Genomic DNA, 27,380 nt, shown 5'->3' with positions numbered 1-27,380 from the left:
ACTGATCTCTATGCAACTAAAAAAAAAAAATTCTAAATATTTTTTAAGGTGTTTTTCATATCAGAATGGCCATTTTCATACCTGCCCAGTAGCCACATCATGGCAACCTCATTGTTCTGGGTCCTACACTATATTACTATCTCTTTCATGGTTTAAAGACCACATCTATTTGGGAAAAAGAGAGACCCACCATTAAGGGATGAAAACACCTGTGGCTAATGGGGGAGGAGGGCCTGGATTGGCTAATGGGGGAGGAGGGCCTGAAATTAGTCATTACCCACAGGTGTTTTTACCCCATTACCCAATTGGCCACATGTGTTTTTATTCTTTAATGGTGGGTCTCTCTTTTCCCAAATATATGTGGTTTTTAAACCATTAAAGAGGTAGTAATATAGCGTAGAACCCAGTACAATGAGGTTACCATGACGTGGCTACTGGGCAGGTATGAGAATGGCCATTCTGATATGAAAAACACTTTAAAAAAATATTTAGATTTTTTTTTATTTTTTTTAGTTGCAAGCTTTGGCTTGTAAAGTCTTTCTTTCTTTTTTTTTGTTGTAGCTGATCTCTATGTAGTACAATGCCAAATTTTGCTTTCTGCTTTTGCAGAGAATAAAACATCACATCATTTACAATTCAATACTAGACAGAAAAATCAAAATATCTACATATTATGTAAAAGTGGAGTTTTCCTTTAAGCCCACCATGGCTGGCTTCTGGAAAGATGTGTTTTGTTTTTTTGAGGATCCAATCAAAATTCCAGCTCAAAAGTCTATACAAGATCCAAGGATCGGAAGCAACCAGATCACCGAACAATCAGTAAACAGATTGAGTAGATCACTCCTGGACCACGGACTGGACCATAAAAGGTAGCGGAGCTTATGTTATAGAGCATCTTCTGCATCTTAAAGGGCCACTAGGCCAAAATAGTCAGCACCACAATTCCAATATCTCGAGTGTTGGATCTCTCCAGGGTCCCAATTTGCCCTCGGTCATTATCAACTGACATCCTCACCAAGTTTCTTTTTGCAAATTTCCACGTGGTGCTGAAAACCTTTCTTTTTTTCCGAGCTTATGAGCTTTTTCTTGAGGTATTTGGCAACTGCCTTTATCAGGCAAGGAGGAGAAAGGCAAGTAGTGTCTTGTAGATGGCTGACCAGTCTATAGAGGTCCTTAAGCAAGCGGTAAGTGGAGATCTTCTGTAAGCATTCGGGGATATCCTTCCTCTCGCATAGTCCTTCAAAGTAGACCATGGTGTAGTGCTTCAGGTTTTCACGTTCCTGCTGCACCCCCAAGTCTTTCTCCAGGCAGGACATGGCCGCCCCAAACAGATTAGTTGAGTCTTTCCATCCGATGCTGTTGGTTTGTCGTTTTTTCCATTGGTCGTACATGGTCCTGCTACGTCTTGTCCATACGACCATGACTTTGCCTTTTCTTTCGCTCACTAGTTTCCTCTTTTGGTAAAACCAGGGCAACATGCCAATTTGGCTGACTGTGTTCATGTCCCATAGATCCAAGATGACCTCGCAACCCAAGATGCTGTGCAGGAAATCGGCAAAGTCACAAATGAGGGTCTTGTACTCTGCCGAATCGGGGGAATACACAAGTAAAATGGTCCTTCTCCAAAGTGGAGCTGTGCGGAGAGAAAAAGCAAAAATGTGATGATTAGAGAGCAGCGGATTTGTCCATCTACAGAATAAAGTTAGCCTTAATTTACATGGGCCATAAAGCGCCGGCATCCCTGCCGACTTACTCACTGCCCCGGCCTGGTCCCGTTCTCCCTGGCTGCCGTGTGGCCTCCCACGTGCTCTCCTGCCTCCTTCTCATCCCGGGCCATGTACATGCTGTGCAGGGTTCCCAGGAGTACCCCTAAGACGCGCGTGTGCACACCAGCCCTCCTCTTAAAGGGATGGTGCACCATTTCCAGGAAATGCCTCTCGGCCTATGGCTAAGATGCAGTATATATTTAAGGCACCCTCCCATTAGGGGAGGTGACTGCACAACACCTTCTGTTAGTCAGTTTCCTGTCTGTCTAGCTACTTTTCAGGTCCCGTTATCCCTGCGTCTGTTACCTATACCCGAGTCTGCCTTCTCATACCTACCTGTCTGTACACGCCTGTCCTGCCTGCCTAAGTTATCCCACCTGTACCCTACTTTGTCACCTGTCCTGAGTGTCAGCTGCCACAGTCCAGGTCACTGCCCTGGGACTCATGCCTGGCATCCACCTCATTGTGGGCGCTTAGTAAAGTCCTTCCTACTAAAGGGGTAAGCCCAGGTCCGCCTCCAGTGATCCAGTGGGTCCACTAATCCCGCTTACTGCTCCTACACCAGCTGCAAGCATAACGGGCCCCTTATTTCCTCCATTATATGAAACCCTCCCAGTGACCCCAAAAGCAGAAAACCCCAGATGAGAGCCCCACAACCACAGCTGGCCCCATAATTTGGTTCATGTTCTTTGATTTTTTTATGGCTCCTAACAACAGAGTCTGTGGGAATATATTACACCAGTTTATATGAGGCCAATCAAGTGTTTCATAAAATCGGAAATAATAAGTAATCTATTCCTGCCCCCATTATATTGCCATACAGAGGCTAAATAATACCACCATACAGTGCCAAATTATTTAATTGCCCAAAAAATACTGCCATATAGTACCTACAAAACATTGTCATACAGTTAATGTATAAAAGTGCCATAATAATCCCACTATACAGTGCCAAACTATTATATTACATCCTCATATAATACTGCCATACAGTACCACAAAATATAGTTGCAGTAAACGCACAAAAGCGCCATAATAATTGCCGTATATGGTGCCTAAGTGTATGTTTTGCAGATTCTCTAAGTTTTGGAGCAGTTTTGCACTTTTAACTGATGATGCGTAGAATTTCTGCTTCTTTTTTGCTCCAAAAACTCCTTGCAAAACTCTGCGCGCACAGCCGAACAATTATCCTTCCATAAAAATACCGCAATATACATGGAAGAAAAATATAAACACAACACCTTTGTTTTTGCTCCCATTTCTCATGAGCTGAACTCAAAGATGTAAGACTTTTTCTATGTACAGAAAAGGCCTTTTTCTTTCAAATATTGTTCACAAATTTGTCTAAATCTGTGTTAGTGGGCACTTCTACTTTGCTGAGATAATCCATCTCTTTCACAGGTGTGGCGTATCAAGGTGCTGATTAGACTGTATGATTATTGAACAGGTGTGCCTTAGGCTGGCCAGCATGATTATTGCACTGGTGCGCCTTAGGCTGGCCAGCGTGATTATTGCACTGGTGTGCCTTAGGCTGGCCACAATAAAAGGCCACTCTACAATGTGCTGGCCAGCCTAAGGCGCACCAGTGCAAAAATCATGCTAGCCTGCCTAAGGCACACCTGTGCAATAATCATGCTGGCCAGCCTAAAGGCACACCTGTGCAATATTCATGCCGGCCAGCCTAAGGCACACCTGTGCAATAATCATGCTGGCCAGCCTAAGGCACACCTGTGCAATAATAATGCTAGCCTGCCTAAGGCACACCTGTGCAATAATCATGCTGGCCAGCCTAAGGCACACCTGTGCAATAATCATGCTGTCTGATCAGCAGCTTGATATGCCGCATCTGTGAGAGGGATAGATTATCTCCGCAATGGAGAAGTGCTCACTAGCACAGATCTAGACAAATTTGTGAACAATATTTGAGAGAAAAAGGCTTTTTGTGCACATAGAAAAAGTCTTAAGAATTCAGCTCATAAAAAAAATAGAAAAATGGGAGCAAAAACAAGTGCTGTGTTTTATAATTTTTTTTTCAATGTAGTATCTACAAAACAAGTAAACACATAAGTGCCATACAGTGTCATAATAATACCACTATACAGTGCCAAACAATATCTGTCATAGTCCTGACGAAACACTATATCACAGTAAATCCATAAAAGTGACAAACTGGGCCATAATACCACTATATAGTGCCAAACGACAACATTGTACACATAGCACTGCCATATAGCCCCTAAAAAAACATTGCCATACAGTAAACGCATAAAATTGCCGTACTGTGCCATAATAATACCGCTCCAAACAATTATACTACACATAGTAACTGCCAAAACATTTCCATACAATAAAGATAATAAAATTGCCCAGAAAAAACTGCCATGTAGTGTGTACAAAGCATTGATACATAGTAAACATATAAAAGTGAAATACAGTATTATATTGATACCACAATAAACAGAATTAAAAAATTAAATTGTGCACACAGTACCGCCATATACTACCTAGTACATACTGTCACAAAGTAAATGGATAAAAGTGCCATATAGTGCCAAAATAATACCACTATTCAATACCAAACAAGTGAACATGTAGCTATATGGTGTCAACAAAATAAGTACCAAAGACAAAAAAGCGACAAAATAATACCGCAATACTGTACTCAGGGAATGCACTATGTCTGCGATATTTTTTTTCTCACCTGTAAATATCTTCCACATCCTCTGACAACTTCTATAGATGATGAGAATCATCGTGAAAATCACCAACGACGTGACGAGAGCAAGAAGGCCGAGATGCTGGTGAGAAACTGGTGAGGAGAGAAAACAACGGGTGATGAGAAAATTACCGCCAAATAGAAGATACCCATCCAGTGTGCGCCATGTATGACATACACATACACATATACACCGATGTATTAGGCAATCGCCTAACTAGCAATCCCTTAAGACTTGGGATAGAAGGGACCACTCTGAGTTTTCCCGATAAAAGGGATACGATATGGAATTGCTAGTTATGCAATTACCTAATACGTTTGCATAAAAGGGTTTTTCTAAAATTACTAGTGACCTATCCGTATATTAGTACAGGCTTTCTCCCATTTACTAGTATGGGGGACAGCTTGCAGTACCACTTATGGCCACTACACAATGTATGGTGCTGTGTCATTCATGGTGCACCAATACACCTACAATAATTTGATTGGTGGGGATGCGAGGAGTCGCAGGTTCAATTCCCCTAAAAGCCTTAAAAAAATAAAGTGAAAATCAATTTACAAAAAAAAACAACTACAAAAAGGAAAAAAAAAAAACTAAAAAAATAAAGTGATAACTATTTAAAAAAAAGACTAAAAAAGGCTTACAAAAAATGTAAAAAAGAAACATATTCAGTATCACTATCTGTGCACTATCTGTTCAATCCAAAATATATACCGTACATTAAGAACCAAAACCAAAAAAACAAACAAAACCCTTACTTTGGTCACAAAACTTTCCACAAAAATGTAAGAAACGCTGAATAACACCCCAAATAGTATCAATGAAAGTTACAGATTGCCACAAAAAAACAAGACCTCGCACAGCTTTATCAGTAGGAAAATAAAAAAAGCAGCAGAAGTTTCAGAAAAAGGTGACACAAACCAGAATTTTTTTTATTTTTGTTTTACACAGTTGAATTATTATTTTTTGTAATACTAATATATACAGTGTTGTGCAAAAGTATTCATCCCTGTGGCTTTTTACTTATTTCGTTACATTACAACCTGTGTGTAAATATTTTTAGAATCCGATTTGTGCGTAATGCATTAGCTCTAAGTAGTGTAAAGGCCACTTTACACGCTGCGATATCGTTACCGATATCGCTAGCGAGCGTACCTGCCCCCGTCGGTTGTGCGACATGGGCAAATCGTTGCCTGTGGCGCACAACATCGCTAACACCCGTCACACATACTTACCTGCCCTGCGACGTCGCTCTGGCCGGCGACCCGCCTCCTTTCTAAGGGGGCGGTTCGTGCGGCGTCACAGCGACATCACACGGCAGCCGTCCAATAGCAGAGGAGGGGCGGAGATGAGTGGCCGGAACATGCCGCCCACCTCCTTCCTTCCTCATTGCCGGTGGATCCAGGTAAGGAGATGTTCGTCGTTCCTGCGGTGTCACACACAGCGATGTGTGGTGCTGCAGGAACGACAAACAACATCGTACCTGTGGCAGCAACGATATTAAGGAAAGGAGCGACGTGTCAACGAGCAACGATTTTTCACGTTTTTGTGCTCGTTGATCGTCGCTCCTTGGTGTCACACGCTGCGATGTCGGTAACGGCGCCGGATGTGCGTCACTAGCGACGTGACCCCAACGATATATCGTTACCGATATTGCAGCATGTAAAGCACTCTTAAGACTATGTGCCCACGGGACTCTGTACCCACAGATTTTGCAGCGGAAAACCTTCGGATTTATCTGGATTTTTCAGATAAATCTGCAGGTTTTACCGAGTACAGACACTTCCCATGTTATCCTATGGGATTTGGGGAGTGCTGTATCAATGGTGCGGTATCTGCGGCTGCGGAATATGCTGTGGCTGTCCCGCAGCTGCACGTAACTGCATGTCCATTAATCCTGCGGAAATATCTGCGGAAGTCCCGCCTCTCCAGTATGGCGATAGAGCCTGGGACGTCTGCTGGTAAGTCGCACGAATGTCCGCAGATATTTTGCTAGAATCCCGCAGCAATGGATAGCTGCGGATTGCAGGGAGCTGCTGCGGTAAACCTGCGGACATACCTACAGATATATCCGCAGGTGCGAACTCCCGTGGGCACATAGCCTAAGTGTCCCTTGGGGTCTATCAGTATATACACAGCTTATCTGAAAGGCCACAGAGGCTGCCACACTATTAGCAAGAGGCACCACTAACCAAACACCACCATGAAGACCAAGGAGACCTCCAAACAAGACTATCAAGACAAAAGAGATCTCCAAACAAGTTATGAAGACCAAGGAGATCTCAAAACAAGACTATGAAGACCAAGGAGATCTCCAAACAAGACAATGAAGACCAAGGAGATCTCCAAACAAGACAATGAAGACCAAGGAGATCTCCAAACAAGACTATGAAGACCAAGGAGATCTCCAAACAAGACTAGGAAGACCAAAGAGGTCTCCAAACAAGACTATGAAGACCAAGGAGATCTCAAATAAGACTATGAAGACCAAGGAGATCTCCAGACAACACCATGTAGATCAAGGAGATCTCCAAACAAGACTATAAAGACCAAGGAGCTCTCCAAACAAGACTATGAAGACCAAGGAGATTTCCAGACAAGACTATGAAGACCAAGGAGATCTCCAAACAAGACTATAAAGACCAAGGAGATCTCCAAACAAGACTATAAAGACCAAGGAGCTCTCCAAACAAGACTATGAAGACCAAGGAGATTTCCAGACAACACAGTGAAGACCAAAGAGATCTTCAAACAAGTCAGAGACAAAATGGTGAGAAGTACAAGTTAGGGTCTGGTTCTAAAAAATAATATCAATCTCTGATGATCCCTGGCGACCATGAAATGAAAACAACATGGTACCACAACAAACCTGTCAAGAAAGGGTTGCCAACCGAAACTCTCAGCCCAGGTAAAGAGGGCATTTGTCAGAGAGGCAGCACAGAGACCCAAGGTAACCCTGAAGGAGCTCCAGAGTTCCCAAGCAGAGATTGGAGGATCTGTCCATACAGCCATAATAAGCCGTACACTCCGTAGAGCCGGCCTTTATGGAAGAGTGGCTAGAAAAAAAGGCTTTACTTACAGCTAAAAATTGGAAGGGTTTTTTTTACTTTGACAAAAAATGTGTTGGAGACTCCCCAAATATATAGAGGAATGTGCTGGGGTCAGATGAGAACAAAATTGAACTTTTTGGCCACCAGGATAAACGCTATGTCTGGCGGAAAATGAACACAGTTAATCACCTCAAGAACACCATCCCCACAGTGAAACATGTTGGTGGCAGTCATGTAAGGAGGATGTTTTTTGGCAGTGGGGACAGGGAAAATAGTCCAAGTTGAGGCGAAGATGGATGGTGCGAAATACAGGGATATTGCTGAAAAAACCTGTTTCAGTTTGTCAGTGATTTGAGACTGGGACGGAGGTTCATCTTCCAACAAGACAATGACCCAAAGTGGTGTAAGGGGAAACGTGTAAATGTAGAGGAGCGGCCGAGTTACAGCCCAGACCTTAATCCAAAGGAGAATCTGTGGTCAGACGTGAAGATCGCTGCTCACCAGAGGAAACATCTGACTGGAAGGAGCTGAAGGAGTTTTGCCTTAAGGAATCCCAGTGACCAGATATGGAAAACTCATAGAGACTTATCTAAAGCGACTTGTAGCTGTAATTGACGCAAAAGGAGACTCTCTACAAAGTACTGACTTTAGGGGGAGAGGGGTGAATAGTTATGCACACTGAACTAATGTCTGTTGGATGAATGGGAATAAAAAACAAAAGCGCAATAATTCTAATCTGCGGCGGCAGGACGGGGACCCCTGTAATCCATGCGACGATCCTGCACAAAAAGGCGTCATCCAGACTCATTGTCAAAAGTGAAGTTTTGCAGAATCATTTTTTAATTCTGATTTATTGCATATTTATAAACCAAAGCTGTGAAATTGGAGAAACACTACAACACCCAGCATGCCGGGGAAATACCACGATGGAGATACTTACAGTCAAATGAGCAGAGGAGATAGCGATGTGAATGACTGACGTCAGAACGCCAAACCTGCAAGGAAAAGTCAGAGGGTTAGAAAGACTATCAGTGCGCAAAGCAAGAAAATACCGAAGCCATGGGCAAGTGACCTCCGGATAGGTGATCTGTGCTTTTGGATGGAATATCCCTTTAAGATGAGTGGCAGTATCATCATTCCTACACAGCTTTTTTGGGGTCACATTGGGCACGCTTGTCCGTCCCCCCAATTGTGCAGCAAAAATGACCCAGCCACATGATTCTTCAGGTCAAATTGATTATGGAGACACCAAACTTTCTTTTTTTTACTTTTTTTCCTATTTTTATGAGATGGGAAGGGACAGAGTAGATAGATAGATTTCCTCTAGGTCCCCCTTTGCACTCTGTGTTTTATCCCAATAACAAATCTCGTGCCTTTATTAAGCCATGGATAAAATAATGACAGCATTGTTTGGTTACTGACCAATTTAGGATCAGGTGCCAAGCTAACATGTGGCAAATTCCATTGAAGTCTATGAATGGTTGGTAGAACTGGAGGAAATTCCGAGAATGAGATCAATGTGACCTGGTAACACTGAAACAATGCGGATATATACCGGGTGCCAGCTGCACCGGCGCCAGCGCTCACTACACATGTACAGCTCTACATTGCAGTGTTTATATACTGATATATTGATGATTTATTACAACATTTGTATTCGGTGTTGTCATCTATTCATCAAGTTTTATGACATAATCATATTCAATCATTGCCCCCTGTCCACCACCGTGTCCAACTATCTGTAGGGTATGTATGGTACTGCTGCCTGCTTAGCTCCACTCACTTTCATAGAACTATAGATGCAATATCACACACTGGACAGGTGTGGCGTGTATGGCAGAAAGCCATCATGTTTCTCTAATCATGAGCAAACAAGAAAAGAAAGGTCCTACCATGATACAATCTCCAATGCCAGGTCGAGGGAGTGATAGTTGCAGATCATCGGATCCAAATTTATGGTTCTGAAAAAAAATAGTTGCAATAAATATAAGTATGGTATACCGGTCACCTCTCCTGTGTGATATACCGGTCACCTCTCCTGTGTGATATACCGGCCACCTGTTCTGTGTGATATACCGGCCACCTGTTCTGTGTGATATACCGGTCACCTGTTCTGTGTGATATACCGGTCACCTCTCCTGTGTGATATACCGGTCACCTGTACTGTGTGATATACCGGTCACCTGTTCAGTGTGATATACCGGTCACCTGTACTGTGTGATATACCGGTCACCTCTCCTGTGTGACATACCGGTCACCTGTTCAGTGTGATATACCGGTCACCTGTACTGTGTGATATACCGGTCACCTCTCCTGTGTGATATACCGGTCACCTGTTCAGTGTGATATACCGGTCACCTGTACTGTGTGATATACCGGTCACCTCTCCTGTGTGACATACCGGTCACCTGTACTGTGTGATATACCGGTCACCTGTTCTGTGTGATATACAGGTCACCTGTACTGTGTGATATACCGGTCACCGCTCCCGCGTGATATACTGGTCACATCTCCCGTGTGACATACCGGTCATCTCTCCCGTGTCATGTACCGGTCACCTGCACTGTGTGACATACTGGTCATCTCTTCCGTGTGATATACCGATCACCTCTCCTGTGTGACATACCGGTCACCTCTCCTGTGTGACATACCGGTCACTTCTCCCGTGTGATATACTGGTCACCTCTCCCGTGTGACATACCGGTCACCTCTCCCGTGTGACATACCGGTCACCTCTCCCGTGTGACATACCGGTCACCTCTCCCGTGTGACATACCGGTCACCTCTCCCGTGTGACATACCGGTCACCTCTCCCGTGTGACATACCGGTCACCTCTCCTGTGTGACATACCGGTCACCTCTCCTGTGTGACATACCGGTCACCTCTCCTGTGTGACATACCGGTCACTTCTCCCGTGTGATATACCAGTCACTTCTCCCGTGTGATATACCGGTCACCTCTCCTGTGTGATATACCGGTCACCTCTCCTGTGTGACATACCGGTCACCTCTCCTGTGTGACATACCGGTCACCTCTCCTGTGTGACATACCGGTCACCTCTCCTGTGTGACATACCGGTCACCTCTCCTGTGTGACATACCGGTCACCTCTCCTGTGTGACATACCGGTCACCTCTCCCGTGTGACATACCGGTCACCTCTCCTGTGTGACATACCGGTCACCTCTCCTGTGTGATATACCGGTCACTTCTCCCGTGTGACATACCGGTCACCTCTCCTGTGTGACATACCGGTCACCTCTCCCGTGTGATATACCGGTCACTTCTCCTGTGTGATATACCGGTCACCTCTCCTGTGTGATATACCGGTCACCTCTCCCGTGTGATATACCGGTCACTTCTCCCGTGTGATATACCGGTCACCTCTCCCGTGTGATATACCGGTCACCTCTCCCGTGTGATATACCGGTCACTTCTCCCGTGTGATATACCGGTCACCTCTCCTGTGTGATATACCGGTCACCTCTCCCGTGTGATATACCGGTCACCTCTCCCGTGTGATATACCGGTCACCTCTCCCGTGTGATATACCGGTCACTTCTCCCGTGTGATATACCGGTCACCTCTCCTGTGTGATATACCGGTCACCTCTCCTGTGTGATATACCGGTCACCCATTCTTGTGATATCACGATCACCCATATTGTGTAATATCCTGGTCAGTTGCCGTATATCCTACATCTACAGTCTGGATCCCTGATTTTGCTCCTCACCGTGGACACATTATAGATGACAGATCTCAGGTCACAGCCTCCAGTTTTTAGGTTTTTTCGACACACGGCTGCACTAAACGATGCTGAAATTTTGGAGGAGATTGTGATCAGCACAGAATAAAGCCGAGTCTTCAGGTTCATATTCCAGAATCGATCTGTAATCAATCGAGAGGGAAATAATGCATGAAACAAGTGCCCGGACCAGGATAGACGTCATAATGGTGCTACATTGTGCCAATCGGTCTGTTATAGGGACCAGGTGCTAAAATAATGGGTACCTCTAACGACCCTTAAAGGGATAATTGCAACCCCTTGTACATGGGAACATATAGGAAAGCAATCATGCATGTCCACTTTATTTTAGCTTACCTCCGATATCAGGACATTTTACGTAGCTGCGATTTAGTGATGAGAACTGTGAACAAACAGGATAAAAAAAGAGACATTAATAAGGAACCTGAAGCTCCTGGGCTTCAATACAAAATCTGTAAAAGCCCCTAAATACTATGTGCCATTTCTATAACACTGGTGCCTTATGAGGGGCCCTGGAGCGATTGCAGGACTGCACCCCCTATAGTTACAATTAGACAATATGACACTGCCACCTGGTGGCCAAATGATTGTATAGCTGCTCTGCACTCAGGGCAGTCAAATTATGAAATGTGGTGCACTGCCACCTAGTGGTCACATTAGTGTATAACACTCCATAGAAGAAAAATGGTCTATTTTGCTGCCATCTATGGGTAAGAGTGTCTCAAAACGGTAAAGTATTAGTTTTTTTGCTATATAGAAACCCAGATTTACCTGAAAACACAGGTGATGGTCTCTGTCCACGCTCTTCAGGTAATATTCCTGCAAAACAGAGAAAATCCTAAATTATTACCCCATCCTGACAGTGTGAGCACACATTTGCCTCCTGTTTTAATAGTTTGCAAAAATGGCACAGTGCAGGTTGTTGGTAAGGAAAGAACTTGACTCGCTCCAGGGCTATGGGGTACTCGGTCCCGGGCCGTATATTTGCGGGGACAGTTCACTGGGTGGCTGTTGCCCCGTTCCGTGACCCTGGGGGTCGCTTGAAAGTTTATGTCGTGACGCCACTTGCGGGTTGCGGCTAGATAGATGGAGCCGCCGCTGCACAGTCTCTCCGCTGGGGCTGATGTTGACGGCAGCCTGGATGTTGGGCCCTCCGCAAGTAGGGTCGGGCCCCAGGGGGTAGGTGATGGAGTTAGGCGCGGAAAGAAGGTAGGCCACACAAGAGATTGCAGTGTAATTGGTTTCTTTACTCACAGCATTGTTATGGCTTGCGACCCGAAGAAGGCTGGTCTTCACCACTGGTTCCCTTAGTCCCAGTGCCGGTTTGGTGACCTGGTGACTTCTTTCCCCTGCACCTGTCTCTAGTTGGTGGGTCCCCGTGGCTTGGAGCATCTGGGGGTCCTCTCCTGTTTGTCTCTCAGTCTTTAGTCCGTACGGTGGCAGTGTGAACCCTGTAGGGTCGGTGTTCCGTTCCTTCCCTGTTTCTCCCGTCACTGCTGGTGCACCCGGACACTTTACAGTCAGTGAGGTCCTGGATGGTCCCCTCGCTGTGCAGATTTTATCAGGTCTGCCTGGAGCGTTTGCCTGACCTAGGGCTCTGTACCCCATCGGTGCTATGGTTCCGAGAGTGCTCTACTGTACTCCTTCGGCAACCACACGCCTGCACCTGATAGGTCATTGTTACACATTACAGTCAGTACGGTTACATCCGTCTCCTTTCACTTCCACTTACTGACTGTCTGACCCCTCCCCGCTGGTTGTCGTCTAGTAGACTGGATCGGCTCCACCCCCAGGTGGCAATCCACTGGGTCCAACCCTAACCTGTCACCAGTCCTTGGGGAAGGGAAAAACAGGGATTATATGTGTGTTTTGGTGTTACCGGCACTGGTCCTCTGGGTCCCTGGGGTAGGCCCTGCATCAGGATGCAGTTCCTTGTAGCTCTTGATGGCTTCAGGGGTGCTACAAACTGCACCCATGTACCTAGTTATGTTGCCTCCTTAAAGCAAATAAGACCCTCCGAGTGCCCCCTATTATGAGCGCCCTTCTCCCCGGCATACAGTGCGTTCGCTCGGTGGGTAAACCACCACCATGGCAGACAGGAGTGTTACCTTCCCATGTTGTTTAACAATGGCGTCCTTCTCGGTCACACAGATTCCATTTTGCTTTCTGCAAAAAGTCACTGTTGTCTCCAGAGGACACGGACTGGAGAATCTGACGGTCATCGTGTCGGAAGGATGATTGATTTCATTCACAGAGACCTGCAGTAATTTTTCAATGTCTTTTGGAGAGAAGGTAAATGTGTTACATGCGTGAAGTTCTGACTGTATACATATAAGTACGATGTATACGAGTTTACAGCTAACAATGTGCCACCGAGTGGCGCTGCTAATATGAAAGTCGCCACTGGAGGGAGCTAAATGCATGTGTATTTCTACAGCTGCTTGTACACAGTGTGTGCAGGGAGCTCCCCCTAGTGGTGGCTGCAGGCAGAATGAATGTTTTTTAACATTTTATTTTTCATCTTTTGGCAGAAATCACCGTTTTCCCATTGACAAATTTTGCTAAGCAAAGAAATCTATATACATAAATAGAAGTATATATCTTACATGGCTCTGGATGATCCTTGAACGGACATTTCTTCTCCCGTTTGCTGTCTCGATGCGTGTAAAATGCCTGTAGGAGAAGTAAAATGTTCAATATTTGAGCACCCAGTGTCCTATTTTTATTGGGTACACAACATCTTTGGCAAGTGAACACCCCCACATGTGAATGGAAAGGGGTGAGGTCATGGGCATTCTGTTTTCCTTATGTTGTGTGTTGTCTGTCTGAAGCCACTGGCTCAAAACGGCTATCTCGGACAGACTAGGCACAAGCCACTTCGTTTGGCGAAACCTTGACACCCTTTAAGCCCTATACAGGAATCTGGATTTAAGAGATCCAGGAGATTGCTGCTTATGGATGGCCATCCAAAAATACGAACAAGAGGCAAGAAAGGTTACCGAGCAAGGTCAAAGGCAAGGGGAAGGGGGGGCACAATAAAAAACAAAAACAGGATCCGTTAGAGAAGTTGGGGAGTGGCGTCAAAACAGAAGTCAGCAAGGTACCAAGTCCACAGGCAGGAGAAGTTTCAGAAAAACAGATTGAGGTCACAAAGGAAAACCAATACAGAGCAGGAGACCTACAAGACCTAACCAGGGAAGCATAAGCTATATCTGGCAGGTCAAAGCCAGGGAGTTATCAAAAGGACAAAAATAGGATCCGTTAGAGAAGTTGGGCAGCCAGGTCAAAACAGAAGACAGCAAGGTACCAAATCTAAAGGCAGAAGAAGTTTCAGAAAAACAGACAGAGGTCAAAAAGGAAAACCAATACAGAGCAGGAGAACTACAAGACCTAACCAGGGAAGCATAAGCTATATCTGGCAGGGTCAAAGCCAGGGGCTTAAGAAAAGGACAAAAATAGGATCCGTTAGAGACAGCAAGGTACCAAATCTACAGGCAGGAGAAGTTTCAGAAAAACGGACCGAGGTCAAAAAGGAAAACCAATTTAGAGGAGGAGAACTGCAAGATCTAACTGGGGAAGCATAAGCTATATCTGGCAGCTTCCAGCTGAAAGCTTAAGCAGGGTGTGATGCCTTCTAATAGGCTGAAGCCAGGAGCTGATGACGTCAGCTGGACAGCACAGACATCAAGTCTGTCAGACTGGAAAATACTGAAGATCCCGACCACTGTGACCTTAGTGGATGGGTAGAGCCTATGTTGTCCAGAGTTTCTAGGTCTGACTTCTCCTCGAACACCAGCACCACCTACAGAGTGACTATGGTGGCGCCTGATGCCAGAGACAGGTGTAACAGGAGCAGGCTGCGATGGAGATGTGACAGGTTGCAGGGGGACTTCATGGTACCCTTAAAAGCAAAAAAGCAATAGCTGCTCATTGATCTCTTTTGGCATTTTTTCATGCCTTACGATACCGCTCCTTGGTAGATGCCCACATAGAACTCAACTAGTGGGTTATAAAAGCTTGGAGAAGAGACATGGGGTTGCATACTGTACCAGGCATAAACCAGGGATGGAAGTGTGGAAGCAAGATTAACCCTTTCCCAGCTTAGGACATTATAGTAAGGATGTATAGAGCGGGTTCAGTAGCTGAGCCCACGTGATGCCTGGTAGATGCCGGCTGTGTCACACAACCGGCATCTTCCTGTAACAGCAGCGACCTGAGAGCTTGTTCCGGTCACTGCTGCTGACAATCTAAAATTGGATTAAAACTTGATTAATGAGACTTACCTCAATACATAAACAAGGCAGTAAATTCTCATACGACAAAGAGACAATCTGGGAGGAAGATATCTAAGGGGGGAAATGGTAAAATAGTCAATTTATGGCTTCCAATGCGCAAAAAGGTGCTTCAAAAACTTGGTGTTCCCTACATGATGGTTTTCAACTATCAGTCAGCAGAGCTCTGGCATGGCTGGGAAGACCTCATGTTACAGAAAACATTACTAAGACGTGAGGGTGCAGGAACTTTTCTACAGGGCTACATTGGGATAAACAGGTCTCCATGTTTTCTTACCTCCTTCTCACTGGGAGGTTCCAAATCCTCGCAGATATAGAAGTCATAACACAGCCGCGCAATCACATGTGGGCCTTTGGGTACAGAGACCTCAAACTTCTTCTCCTCCGCTATGTGCTGATATTGGAAAGCTGGTTCTTTTACAGGACAGAGAAAAATTGTGTTATTCTACATAAATATATGGCCCAGAACACTTCACCCATGGAATTTGTGGAGTCGTCATCTCATTACAAAATTATGTTTCTTAGCTCAGTCTGTTTCTGGAAAGCTGAGGGACAACCAATATGGCTGCCGTCACTATACAACTCTATGGAGATGTAGACTCAATTTAGTGGAACCTCGATGGGCCCAGGCGTTGCACTCTAAAAGCCGACTATGATCCGTCTCCAATTTAGAAGAAAATACCTCAATATTCTACAAATATAGTTAATTGGAGCTTAGACAAAAATGGAAAAGATCCTAAAGGATGCAAAAAAACAACCAAAATCCCAAAGACAGAAGAAATACAAAAAATGCCTGTATTAAACACAACAATAAAAAAATCATGAAACCAAATGAGACAAGATTAAAGACAAGTGAGGGTTTAAAAGGCCAAAAATAAATTAATGATCCGGAGGGTATCATGATTATATACAGTACAGACCAAAAGTTTGGACACACCTCATTCAAAGAGTTTTCTTTATTTTCATGACTCTAAAAATTGTAGATTCACATTGAAGGCATCAAAACTATGAATTAAAACATGAGGAATGAAATACTTAAAAAAGTGTGAAACAACTGAAAATATGTCTTATATTCTAGGTTCTTCAAAGTAGCCACCTTTTGCTTTGATTATTGCTTTGCACACTCTTGGCATTCTTTTGATGAGCTTCAACAGGTAGTCACCGGAAATGGTTTTCCAACAGTCTTGAAGGAGTTCCCAGAGATGCTTAGCACTTGTTGGCTTTTTTGCCTTCACTCTGCGGTCCAGCTCACCCCAAACCATCTCAATTGGGTTTAGGTCTGGTGACTGTGGAGACCAGACCCCATCATTCTCCTTCTTAGTCAAATAGCCCTTACACAGCCTGGAGGTGTGTTTGGGGTCATTGTCCTGTTGAAAAATAAATGATGGTCCAACTAAATGCAAACCAGATGGAATAGCACGCCGCTGCAAGACGCTGTGGTAGCCATGCCGGTTCAGTATGCCTTCAATTTTGAATAAATCCCCAACAGTGTCACCAGCAAAGCAACCCCACACCATCACACCTCCTCCATGCTTCACGGTGGGAACCAGCCACGTAGAGTCCATCCGTTCACCTTTTCTACAAAGACACAGTGGTTGGATCCAAAGATCTCAAATTTGGACTCATCAGACCAAAGCACAGTTTTCCACTGGTCTAATGTCCATTCCTTGTGTTCCTTAGCCCAAACAAGTCTCTTCTGCTTGTTGCCTGTCCTTAGCAGTGGTTTCCTAGCAGCTATTTTACCACGAAGGCCTGCTGCACAAAGTTTCCTCTTAATAGTTGTTCTAGAGATGAGAAGGTGTGTCCAAACTTTTGGTCTGTACTGTATTAGATAAATAATCACTAAGAATATGATAATTGATGCATAATTCATTATGGCAAGGATGTGGGTAAAAAAAAAAAGCTGGATGTGGAGACATGATGGGTCAGTGAGTGCTCTCGTCCGCTGGCCTGGCTGTCTTTAGAAAGACCGTACGGACCGGGTCTCATCCCACTGAAAACCCAAACTTCATCCCCGTGGTCAGAACCCAACTCAGACAACACAGGGTGAGGGAACCACACTTTATTGGGTTCCTAACAGACAATAGCATATAGTATGTTACCAGCAAGGACACAAGATGGTGCAAGTGATAGTCTCACCCTTCTGCTGGCTCGCCAGGGATTAGAATCTGTGACTTTCTGGCATCTACAGCCATCACCCCAGCCAGCAGCACCCCGCTTTTGTGGGGTGGGCACCCACCAAGAGGAGATAACGGCAAGCTTAGGAAGCCGACAAAGCACAGCCAGGTATGTAGCCAACCTGGATTTTCCAACTGAATTTGTGGACTCAGTGTTGGGTAGTGGAGCAGTTCTGTAATCCTCCAACTGGAACCATGATCCCTAGGCTGAAATCTGGTAGAAAACACTGGTGATAGGAGAAGACCCCTTTTTATATCCATCAGCCTTCATTTCAGGGCATTGTGTACCACAGGATTGGGGGAAGACAATCATGGCTGTTCCCCCATGGTTCACTAGTTCAATTATCATCCAGATCAGTGTTTCTATCTCCAGTCCTCAAGGCCCAATAACAGTGCATATTTTCAGGATTTCTTTAGTATTGCATAGGTGATAATTTAATCACCTGCACAGGTGCATTGCAAAGGAAATCCTGAAAACATTCACTGTTGGTGGGCCTTGAGGACCAGAGTTGGGAACACTGACCCAGAAAATACAAACAAATTCACCGCAGGGGGTTGACACAATCTGTAATCAGCAGGCATTCCACAAATTAGCATATAAAAATAGGGCACTGGACAGTCACATATGAAACAATGGCTTGTCCTTTAACTTAATGAACAAAGGAATAGTATGTCTGTCATAATTAAGTATAGTGACCAGATTGATTCTGAGTGGTCACACTCTGTAATAAGTAACAATAGCTAATTTAATGTAAACTCCCTGATAAAGCAACGTAGCGAAACGCACATTGCAGCAGGCCACACCATGTGATTAGTATCAATTAATTATCCAGCTATTTTTTATCCACATCCTTTGGTATAATTCTATTAATGATTAGTTATTAAGTCTTCATAAAGCCTGATAAAGTAACGCAGGCCGCTAATATCATAACCAGGCCGATTAAGGACTCCAAGAAAGCTGGGTGATAACCAACATGGCTGCCATCATCATAGAAGTCTATAAGGATCTAGACTCAGTTTAATGAAACCTCGATGGGCTCAGGTGTCGCACCCTAAAAGGCGACTTTGATAAGTCACTAAGGGCTCAATAAAGCAGCATAGCCCTCTAATATCACTGCAGACATAAGCCGATTTACTGTAAAGTGCTCCAAGAGAGCTGGTGATAACCAATATGGCAGCCATCAGCATAGTACTAGGTTCAGTTTAATGGTACCTCCATGGGCCCCTGTTTTGTACCCTAAAATGCAAGGAAGGGTGTTAAGTTGCCATATACCTGGATAACATATCCTAGTAGGGGCACCAGAAGAGCTGGGTGATAAATCAATATGGCTGCTATCATAAAAGATCTCTATAGGGAAATAGGCTTAGTTTTGTGGAACCTCCATGGGCTCGGGTGTCGCACCCTAAAAGTCAACTTTCCTAAGTAACTAAAGGGCCTGATTAAGTAGCACACCCCTCTAATATCTCTACATACATAGGCTGATTTACTGTGGAGTGCTCCAAGAGAGCTTACACTACCAATATGGCTTACATCAGCATAACTGTACAGAGTACTAGGTTCAGTTTAGTGGGACCGCCATGGGTCCTTGTATTGCACCCTAAAATGCAAGGAAGGGTGTTAAGTTGTCATATACCTGGATAACATATCCTAATGGGGGCACCAGAAGAGCTGGGTGATAATCAATATGGCTGCTCATAACAGATCTTTATAGGGAAATAGGCTCAGTTTAGTGGAATAATATCTCTACAGACATAGGCTGATTTACTGTTGAGTGCTCCAAGAGAGCTTACATTACCATAGCTGTACAGAGTACTAGATTCAGTTTAGTGGGACAGCCATGGGTCCTTGTATTGCACCCTAAAAAGCAAGTGTGCTAAGTAGCCATACAGCCGGATAACATATCCTAGTAGGGGTACCAGAAGAGCTGGGTGATATTCAATATGGCTGCCACCATAATGGAACGCTATAGGGAAATAGGTTTAGTTTAGTGGACCCGCAATGGGCTCGTGTGTCGCACCCTAAAAGGCGACTTTGCTATGGATCCTTGTATTGCACCCTAAAAAGTGTGCTCACTAGCCATACAACCTGATACCATATGCTTTTAGGAGCACCAGAAGAGCTGGGTGATAATCAATATGGTTATCACCATAATGAAACTCTATAGGGAAATATGCTCAGTTTAGTGGAACATCCATGGGCTCGAGTGTTGCACCACAAATGGGGTTGTCACTCAAGTTTCCTAGACTTCTCAAGACAAATCGAAAAAAAATAAAAAAAATAAAAAAATAAAATAAATATATATTATATATATATATATATATATATATATATATATATATATATAATGTATATATATATATAAAAGGAATCTTCCACTTTGGATTATCCTCTTTGGTGAAAAGGGGTCCAGAGACAGAGACCGTCTCTGGTAGAACACCCAGGGATCTGATGTGATTGTCAGAGGAACCCTGCAGCAAGTGATCTATTTTTCTGCAGCGCCACCCCAGGTGAAGCCAGGTATTGCACATTTAAAATCAATGGGCTGCTAGTATAATACATAAAAATGAAGTGACCTCCAAAATGATAGACGTCTTTTTGTTTGTTGCTGATCTCCTCCTAAAAGATCAATATGGGTCCCATTTTAATAAGTAGGAAATGTTGCCTGTGATATGACAGTATCTCTTTGCTCATAATGGGAATTGTGGTTGTGCATTGTGTTGACTGACCGCCATGTTGCCCTTCCCTTTAAGACTCAAAACTACAATTCCCAAAAACACATGAAACTTACTTGCATCTCGGCTAGGAATGTAATGAGTTTTATTAAAAGGCAAGATGAAGTTTGGCAGCGTGAACAGTGAGACCGATATATTTTGTCCAGGCGTGACGATCCAACAGTCATACGTCACTTCCCACTAGAAAGAAAAGAAGACATGTATAGGTTAATAGGTGAATGGCGGCCATGATGACATATCCGGGCTAGTGGCTATTTGGCTACTTCAAAACTACAACTCCCAGCATGCAACAGCCACCAATTTGATATTACTACTTACCAAATCTCTTATTTTCCAATTTTTTTTCTTTACAATCCGGAATGAATGAAACGTGTTTTCACTTATTTCCAGACCCTGGACGAAAAAACCTCGGAGTTTGGGGAGTCCTAAAATAAATAGGTGTAGAGTTGTACAAAAATACTGTATAAATAAGTTGCAAAAAATTTACAATTTTGCAAAACAGACAAGCAGTAAAACGTGCAATAATTTTCCCACCAGAGGAAGACGCGTTGTAAATTAAATTTATTTATTTGTTGCATATTTTGGCAAAAAAGGCTGTAGCCAGATGAGCCATAGGCTAATATAGAGTTTTAAATAGCTATTTTTCTGCAACACAGATTACTCCTAAAGTGTGAAGAAAGGGTTAAAGAGTTATTGCCAAAATCATAAGATAGGGAATATCTGACTCATCACTGGGGGGCCAACCTCTAGGACCCCCAGTGATTGCACAAATTGGACTCTAGGTCCCATGCATGATCCCGGTATGCAGACCCTTGTCTACATACTTGGCTCTTTTCATTGTCTATGGGACTGAAAGAAAGAATGGAGCGCTTCACTCTGCTTTCTCCAGCAGTCCCATACACCAGACGCCCAGTTTTTGAAATTGCCACTGATTAGACCCCCAGTGATCAGATAGGTAGTGTCACAGGATCACCGGGAACAGGGAAGCCTAAATTGGCCCTGAGGCTAGGGCAACCCATGACTGACCCTGATCCCAAAGATATGCTTGAGAGTGACGATGTCTGGGCTGCATTCCTTACCCAAGCTCCTGAAAAACCCTGGTGTAGTGACCCCCCTCCCTCCACCCAGGAGAAGAACAGGACAGGAGGGTGATGACTGTCACTAGGTGGCGCAAGACACTACTTGTATGCAGTAAATGGAAAGGTAGTTGGACAGGCCGAGATCATAAACCAGGAGGGCACTAAAGTACACGGGGGGGCTGACAGATATGAGGTCAAGCTACAAGCCAAAGGTCAGGGTTCTAGTGGAGTATGTACAAAATACAGGGAGCAGGCGGGTTGTGGTCAGGAGGAAGTCCAAGGTCAGAAGCCAGGAAGTCATAATAGAAACAGGGGAGGACAGGAAGAGACAAAACAAACAGTCCGGAGTCGAGAGACCAAGATCTGAACACTGAGCACCACGGGAGCCAACAGCACAACTGTAACCAGGAAGTACGACTGGTGGCATCCAAAGCTAACACCTTCCCTAATGAAGCAGAGCAATCACCGGGAACGAGAAACATCTACGTGAGCACCTCCCAGGACCAGCGTGAAATTCAGTGCTGTGAAACAACCAGCAGAGCATTCATCCTGCAAAACGCTCTGCACCATAAGCAACATATACCGGCTCTGCAGGAGAATATCAACAGAAGAAAAAAGACAGGTATTTTGCCGCGCTTGAAGACCATAGACTATGATGTCAGGCAAATGATTCTTTTTATTTCATCCTACGCGTTTCGGAGATCACATCTGTCTCCTTCTTCAGGGAAAGGAACTAGTTCCTTTCCCTGAAGAAGGAGACAGATGTGGTCTCCGAAACGCGTAGGATGAAATAAAAAGAATCATTTGCCTGACATCATAGTCTATGGTCTTCAAGCGCGGCAAAATACCTGTCTTTTTTCTTCTGTTGATATTCTACTTGTGCAACAGGGCTGCTGCTGGACCTTTTTGGCGCTCACGTTATGCTGTTAAAGGAGTTGTGACTGGCACAACTCGATCAGGTGAGTGCATCACTTTTACATGATCTTTCCCACCCAATATATCGGGTAAGACCCTATTGCGCCTTCTCTCTCCTATTTAGATTGGCTCTGCAGGAGAGCACGGCAGAACAATACAGAATGTTCTGCACATAGGAATCGTGACACAAAGTGATTAATCCCACACAAATAAAACAGACGAGGGAAAAAACAAAACTCAAACTTACAGCAATAACTCACAGAGGTATAGATAGAAGAAAACTAAAGGAAGGGAGGAAATAATCAGCCAAGAGTATTTCCACAACACACCAAACAGCACAGAAAAGTTCATCAGCAACAGGATATCAAAGTACAAAGACCGGGATTACCTAAAGCTATAATCAGCATGGGAGGACTGGCTCCACCATCCTAAAAAGGGTAAAGACGACTGTGATAGGTCTCCTGCAACATGTGACTCAAGCAGTAATCCACAGGCTAGCAGAAATTAACTCCTGCAAGCCCGATTACTAACAAGAGCACAGCTGGTTGATGCCCGAGCAGAAGCAGCATCGTGTGGAGTGTCCGAAGCGTTAGAAGTAGTCCTGACACTCGGCAAGTTTTGAGCCAGACACCGTGTGACAGGTAGTGGATAATTTGCAACTTTAGGAATACGCTTTTTTTTTCTTTTTTTTTTTAAACAATTTAGCAATTCGTAATTGAATGTTTTTTATTTGTTATTTCCAATATGAGCAGTAGAGGGCAGTGTTTCTCTGACTTGATATAATCTATAATAACCCAGAGATGACATCATCACAGTATTATTGCACAGGAATGGCTTCATTTATCTGGAAAAGGTCTTGACAAATACCGTGGAATCGAAAAACCATAACAATACGGGCGTGGCGAGCTGGAGTCCTTGTTTGATCTCTCTAAGGCAACACCAACATTATAAATACTGTATATATATTTTTTCTTTGATTTCTATGTTCATTTTTGCACAGCTGGGGGTCCTGTTGTAGATTTTGCATTGGAGCCCACAAGCCTCAAATTCTGCCTGTGGTACACATGGCTGAATTATAACATTCAGTCACGATACTAGCCATATAGGCACTGGGATTGGCAATATCCCCCAAACTGTCCCTATTGGGGCACTATAACTGATGGACTGTGTTTATATGATAGCCTGTATTATGGAGGAACTGTGGATTAAAGGGTTGGGGGGGATTGTAAACGGCTGTGTTTTGGGGGCAAAGGGGTAGTCCATGTTGGAGGGACTATAAATGGCTGTGGTATGGGTACTGGGGCGGAAATGCTAGGGGGACTACAGTTGGCTGTGTTATGGGGGCACTGGGTGTGGCAGTAAAAGGGTGACTCCAGCTGGCTGTGTTATGGGGTACTGGGAGTGGCAGGGCTAGGGTGACTACAGCTGGCTGTGTTATGGGGGCACTGGGGGTGGCAGGGCCAGGGTCACTACAGCTGGCTGTGTTATCGATACACTGGGTGAGGGAGGGCTAGCGGGACTACAGCTGGCTGTGTTATGGGGGCACTGGGGGTGGCAGGGCTAGCGGGACTACAGCTGGCTGTGTTATGGGGGCACTGGGGGTGGCAGGCCTAGCGGGACTACAGCTGGCTGTGTTATCGAGGCACTGGGTGAGGCAGGGCTAGCGGGACTACAGCTGGCTGTGTTATGGGGACACTGTCATTAGATACATTTAGGTCCAGAAATATTTGGACAGTGACACAATTTTCGCGAGTTGGGCTCTGCATGCCACCACATTGGATTTGAAATGAAATCTCTACAACAGAATTCAAGTGCAGATTGTAACGTTTAATTTGAAGGTTTGAACAAAAATATCTGATAGAAATTGTAGGAATTGTCACATTTCTTTACAAACACTCCACATTTTAGGAGGTCAAAAGTAATTGGACAAATAAACCAAACCAAAACAAAATATTTTTATTTTCAATATTTTGTTGCGAATCCTTTGGAGGCAATCACTGCCTTAAGTCTGGAACCCATGGACATCACCAAACGCTGGGTTTCCTCCTTCTTAATGCTTTGCCAGGCCTTTACAGCCGCAGCCTTCAGGTCTTGCTTGTTTGTGGGTCTTTCCGTCTTAAGTCTGGATTTGAGCAAGTGAAATGCATGCTCAATTGGGTTAAGATCTGGTGATTGACTTGGCCATTGCAGAATGTTCCACTTTTTTGCACTCATGAACTCCTGGGTAGCTTTGGCTGTATGCTTGGGGTCATTGTCCATCTGTACTATGAAGCGCCGTCCGATCAACTTTGCGGCATTTGGCAGAATCTGGGCTGAAAGTATATCCCGGTACACTTCAGAATTCATCCGGCTACTCTTGTCTGCTGTTATGTCATCAATAAACACAAGTGACCCAGTGCCATTGAAAGCCATGCATGCCCATGCCATCACGTTGCCTCCACCATGCTTTACAGAGGATGTGGTGTGCCTTGGATCATGTGCCGTTCCCTTTCTTCTCCAAACTTTTTTCTTCCCATCATTCTGGTACAGGTTGATCTTGGTCTCATCTGTCCATAGAATACTTTTCCAGAACTGAGCTGGCTTCATGAGGTGTTTTTCAGCAAATTTAACTCTGGCCTGTCTATTTTTGGAATTGATGAATGGTTTGCATCTAGATGTGAACCCTTTGTATTTATTTTCATGGAGTCTTCTCTTTACTGTTGACTTAGAGACAGATACACCTACTTCACTGAGAGTGTTCTGGACTTCAGTTGATGTTGTAAACGGGTTCTTCTTCACCAAAGAAAGTATGCAGAGATCATCCACCACTGTTGTCATCCGTGGACGCCCAGGCCTTTTTGAGTTCCCAAGCTCACCAGTCAATTCCTTTTTTCTCAGAATGTACCCGACTGTTGATTTTGCTACTCCAAGCATGTCTGCTATCTCTCTGATGGATTTTTTCTTTTTTTTTAGCCTCAGGATGTTCTGCTTCACCTCAATTGAGAGTTCCTTAGACCGCATGTTGTCTGGTCACAGCAACAGCTTCCAAATGCAAAACCACACACCTGTAATCAACCCCAGACCTTTTAACTACTTCATTGATTACAGGTTAACGAGGGAGACGCATTCAGAGTTTATTGCAGCCCTTAGAGTCCCTTGTCCAATTACTTGTGGTCCCTTGAAAAAGAGGAGGCTATGCATTACAGAGCTATGATTCCTAAACCCTTTCTCCGATTTGGATGTGAAAACTCTCATATTGCAGCTGGGAGTGTGCACTTTCAGCCCATATTATATATATAATTGTATTTCTGAACATGTTTTTGTAAACAGCTAAAATAACAAAACTTGTGTCACTGTCCAAATATTTCTGGACCTAACTGTATATTATAGCTTACAAGCCACTATGCTGGTGCTGTTGTTGTGGCACCCTGTGTGCCTATATTATAGGGGCACTATTATGGGGGTACTCGGCCATCATTTGCTGCATTTGCATCTTTAAATATAAATACAGAAAATGTTGATTATTCCAATATGAACAGTTTATTAATCTGGCAAGTGGTTTTATAGCTGCACAAACTCGTCCTGCCAGTCCCGGCTCCGCCGCGCCATCCTCATTGTGCTAGAATTATATCTGGATCCAACATAGGGAAATGCAAATTCTGAAGGATGTGACCGAGCGCCGGCGGCTGTTCCCTCCTGCAGAGTAGAAGTGTTACATAAAGGACATCCAAGAGGAAACTTACCAAGTGCTACCTCCTTATCTAAGGTGGTAAGACGTCATTGGAAGTCCATAAAATGAAAACAGTAGTGGAATGTTCTAACCTTCCAACAAGGATTTGGACACTTTACTGTGCAGAGGATTTGGTGCTTTGTATCAGCCATGTTGGATTTCAACATGCCCAATCCTTTTGCCCTCATCAGAGGTATTAGGCAGCAGCTTACTCCCTTCTTCAGACTGAGAATACATCGAGCACGCACATGCATATGTAATCTGTCAGCAGGTTTTTGCTACCTCATCTGAGAGCAGTATGATGTCGGCAAAGAGACTCTGAATCCAATGATGTATCGCTTAGATTACTGGGTGCAGCCGTTCTGAAACAATCAGAGTCTTAAGATTTAGTCAGCTGTCCCTGTACACACCAGGCTTTTTATATGCAATGTCTATAGACAGTGAGCTGCTTATCACAGCAGGGGGCGTGCCGGACTAGCTGACCTCTAGCTGACCTAGTCCAGCAATGATAATCTCCTGAAGCTAAAACATTGGAGATAAACAACTGAACACAGTGTGATAAGAAACGCATGGATGAAATCTGTGTATTAACCCATACAGCACACTGTCTTCAGATAACATAACAAAAACCTGCTTAGTCATGTAGTAAAGCTCAGAAAGCTGTCCCCTCCCACACCAGGCTCTTTATATACAATGTCTATAGACAGTGAGCTACTTATCACAGCAGGGGGAGTGTAGGACTAGCTGACCTCTAGTTGACCTAGTCCGGCAATGATAATCTCCTGAAGCTAAAACATTGGACGTAACCAACTTTTACAAACAGTGATAAGAAACGCATGGCTGTAATATTTGTGTTAACCCCTAGAGCATGTTGTCTTCAGATTACATAACAAAAACCTGCTTAGTCAGCAGAGCTCAGAAAGCTGCCCCCGCCCAAACCAGGCTCTCCATATACAATGTCTATACACAGTGAGTTGCTTATCACAGCAGGGGATGTGCCAAACTAGCTGACCTAGTCCAGCAATGATAATCTCCTGAAGCTAAAACATTGGAGTTAAACAACTGAACACAGTGTGATAAGAAACGCATTGCTGAAATCTGTGTATTAACCCATACTGCACACTGTCTTCAGATTACATAACAAAAACCTGCTTAGTCATGTAGTAGAGCTAAGAAA

At 44.3% G+C, this 27,380-nt stretch overlaps 1 protein-coding gene across 1 annotated transcript in view; it reads right to left on the bottom strand.

The window, feature by feature from the left end:
• The window catches only part of IL17RE (interleukin 17 receptor E), a 71,478-nt gene that overhangs the window by 3,705 nt on the left and 40,393 nt on the right, over positions 1-27,380 (bottom strand). Inside the window, exons 4-16 of the mRNA XM_075321458.1 lie at positions 20,819-20,925; positions 20,557-20,680; positions 15,868-16,004; positions 15,582-15,644; positions 13,905-13,971; positions 13,407-13,576; positions 12,070-12,117; positions 11,635-11,680; positions 11,266-11,420; positions 9,426-9,494; positions 8,474-8,528; positions 4,468-4,575; positions 1-1,633 (exon numbers count right to left, since the gene is read on the bottom strand). The exon at positions 1-1,633 is cut by the window's left edge and continues 3,705 nt beyond it. Of these exons, the coding sequence (XP_075177573.1) occupies positions 999-1,633; positions 4,468-4,575; positions 8,474-8,528; positions 9,426-9,494; positions 11,266-11,420; positions 11,635-11,680; positions 12,070-12,117; positions 13,407-13,576; positions 13,905-13,971; positions 15,582-15,644; positions 15,868-16,004; positions 20,557-20,680; positions 20,819-20,925 (1,784 nt within the window). The 3' untranslated portion in view covers positions 1-998. The remainder of the gene's footprint in view (positions 1,634-4,467; positions 4,576-8,473; positions 8,529-9,425; positions 9,495-11,265; positions 11,421-11,634; positions 11,681-12,069; positions 12,118-13,406; positions 13,577-13,904; positions 13,972-15,581; positions 15,645-15,867; positions 16,005-20,556; positions 20,681-20,818; positions 20,926-27,380) is intronic.

This window comes from Anomaloglossus baeobatrachus, chromosome 8 (genome assembly GCF_048569485.1).
Source record: "Anomaloglossus baeobatrachus isolate aAnoBae1 chromosome 8, aAnoBae1.hap1, whole genome shotgun sequence".
Classification (NCBI taxonomy): domain Eukaryota; kingdom Metazoa; phylum Chordata; class Amphibia; order Anura; family Aromobatidae; genus Anomaloglossus; species Anomaloglossus baeobatrachus.
The sequence above is the reverse complement of the archived record's forward strand: the minus strand, read 5'-3'. Positions and strand labels throughout refer to the sequence as shown.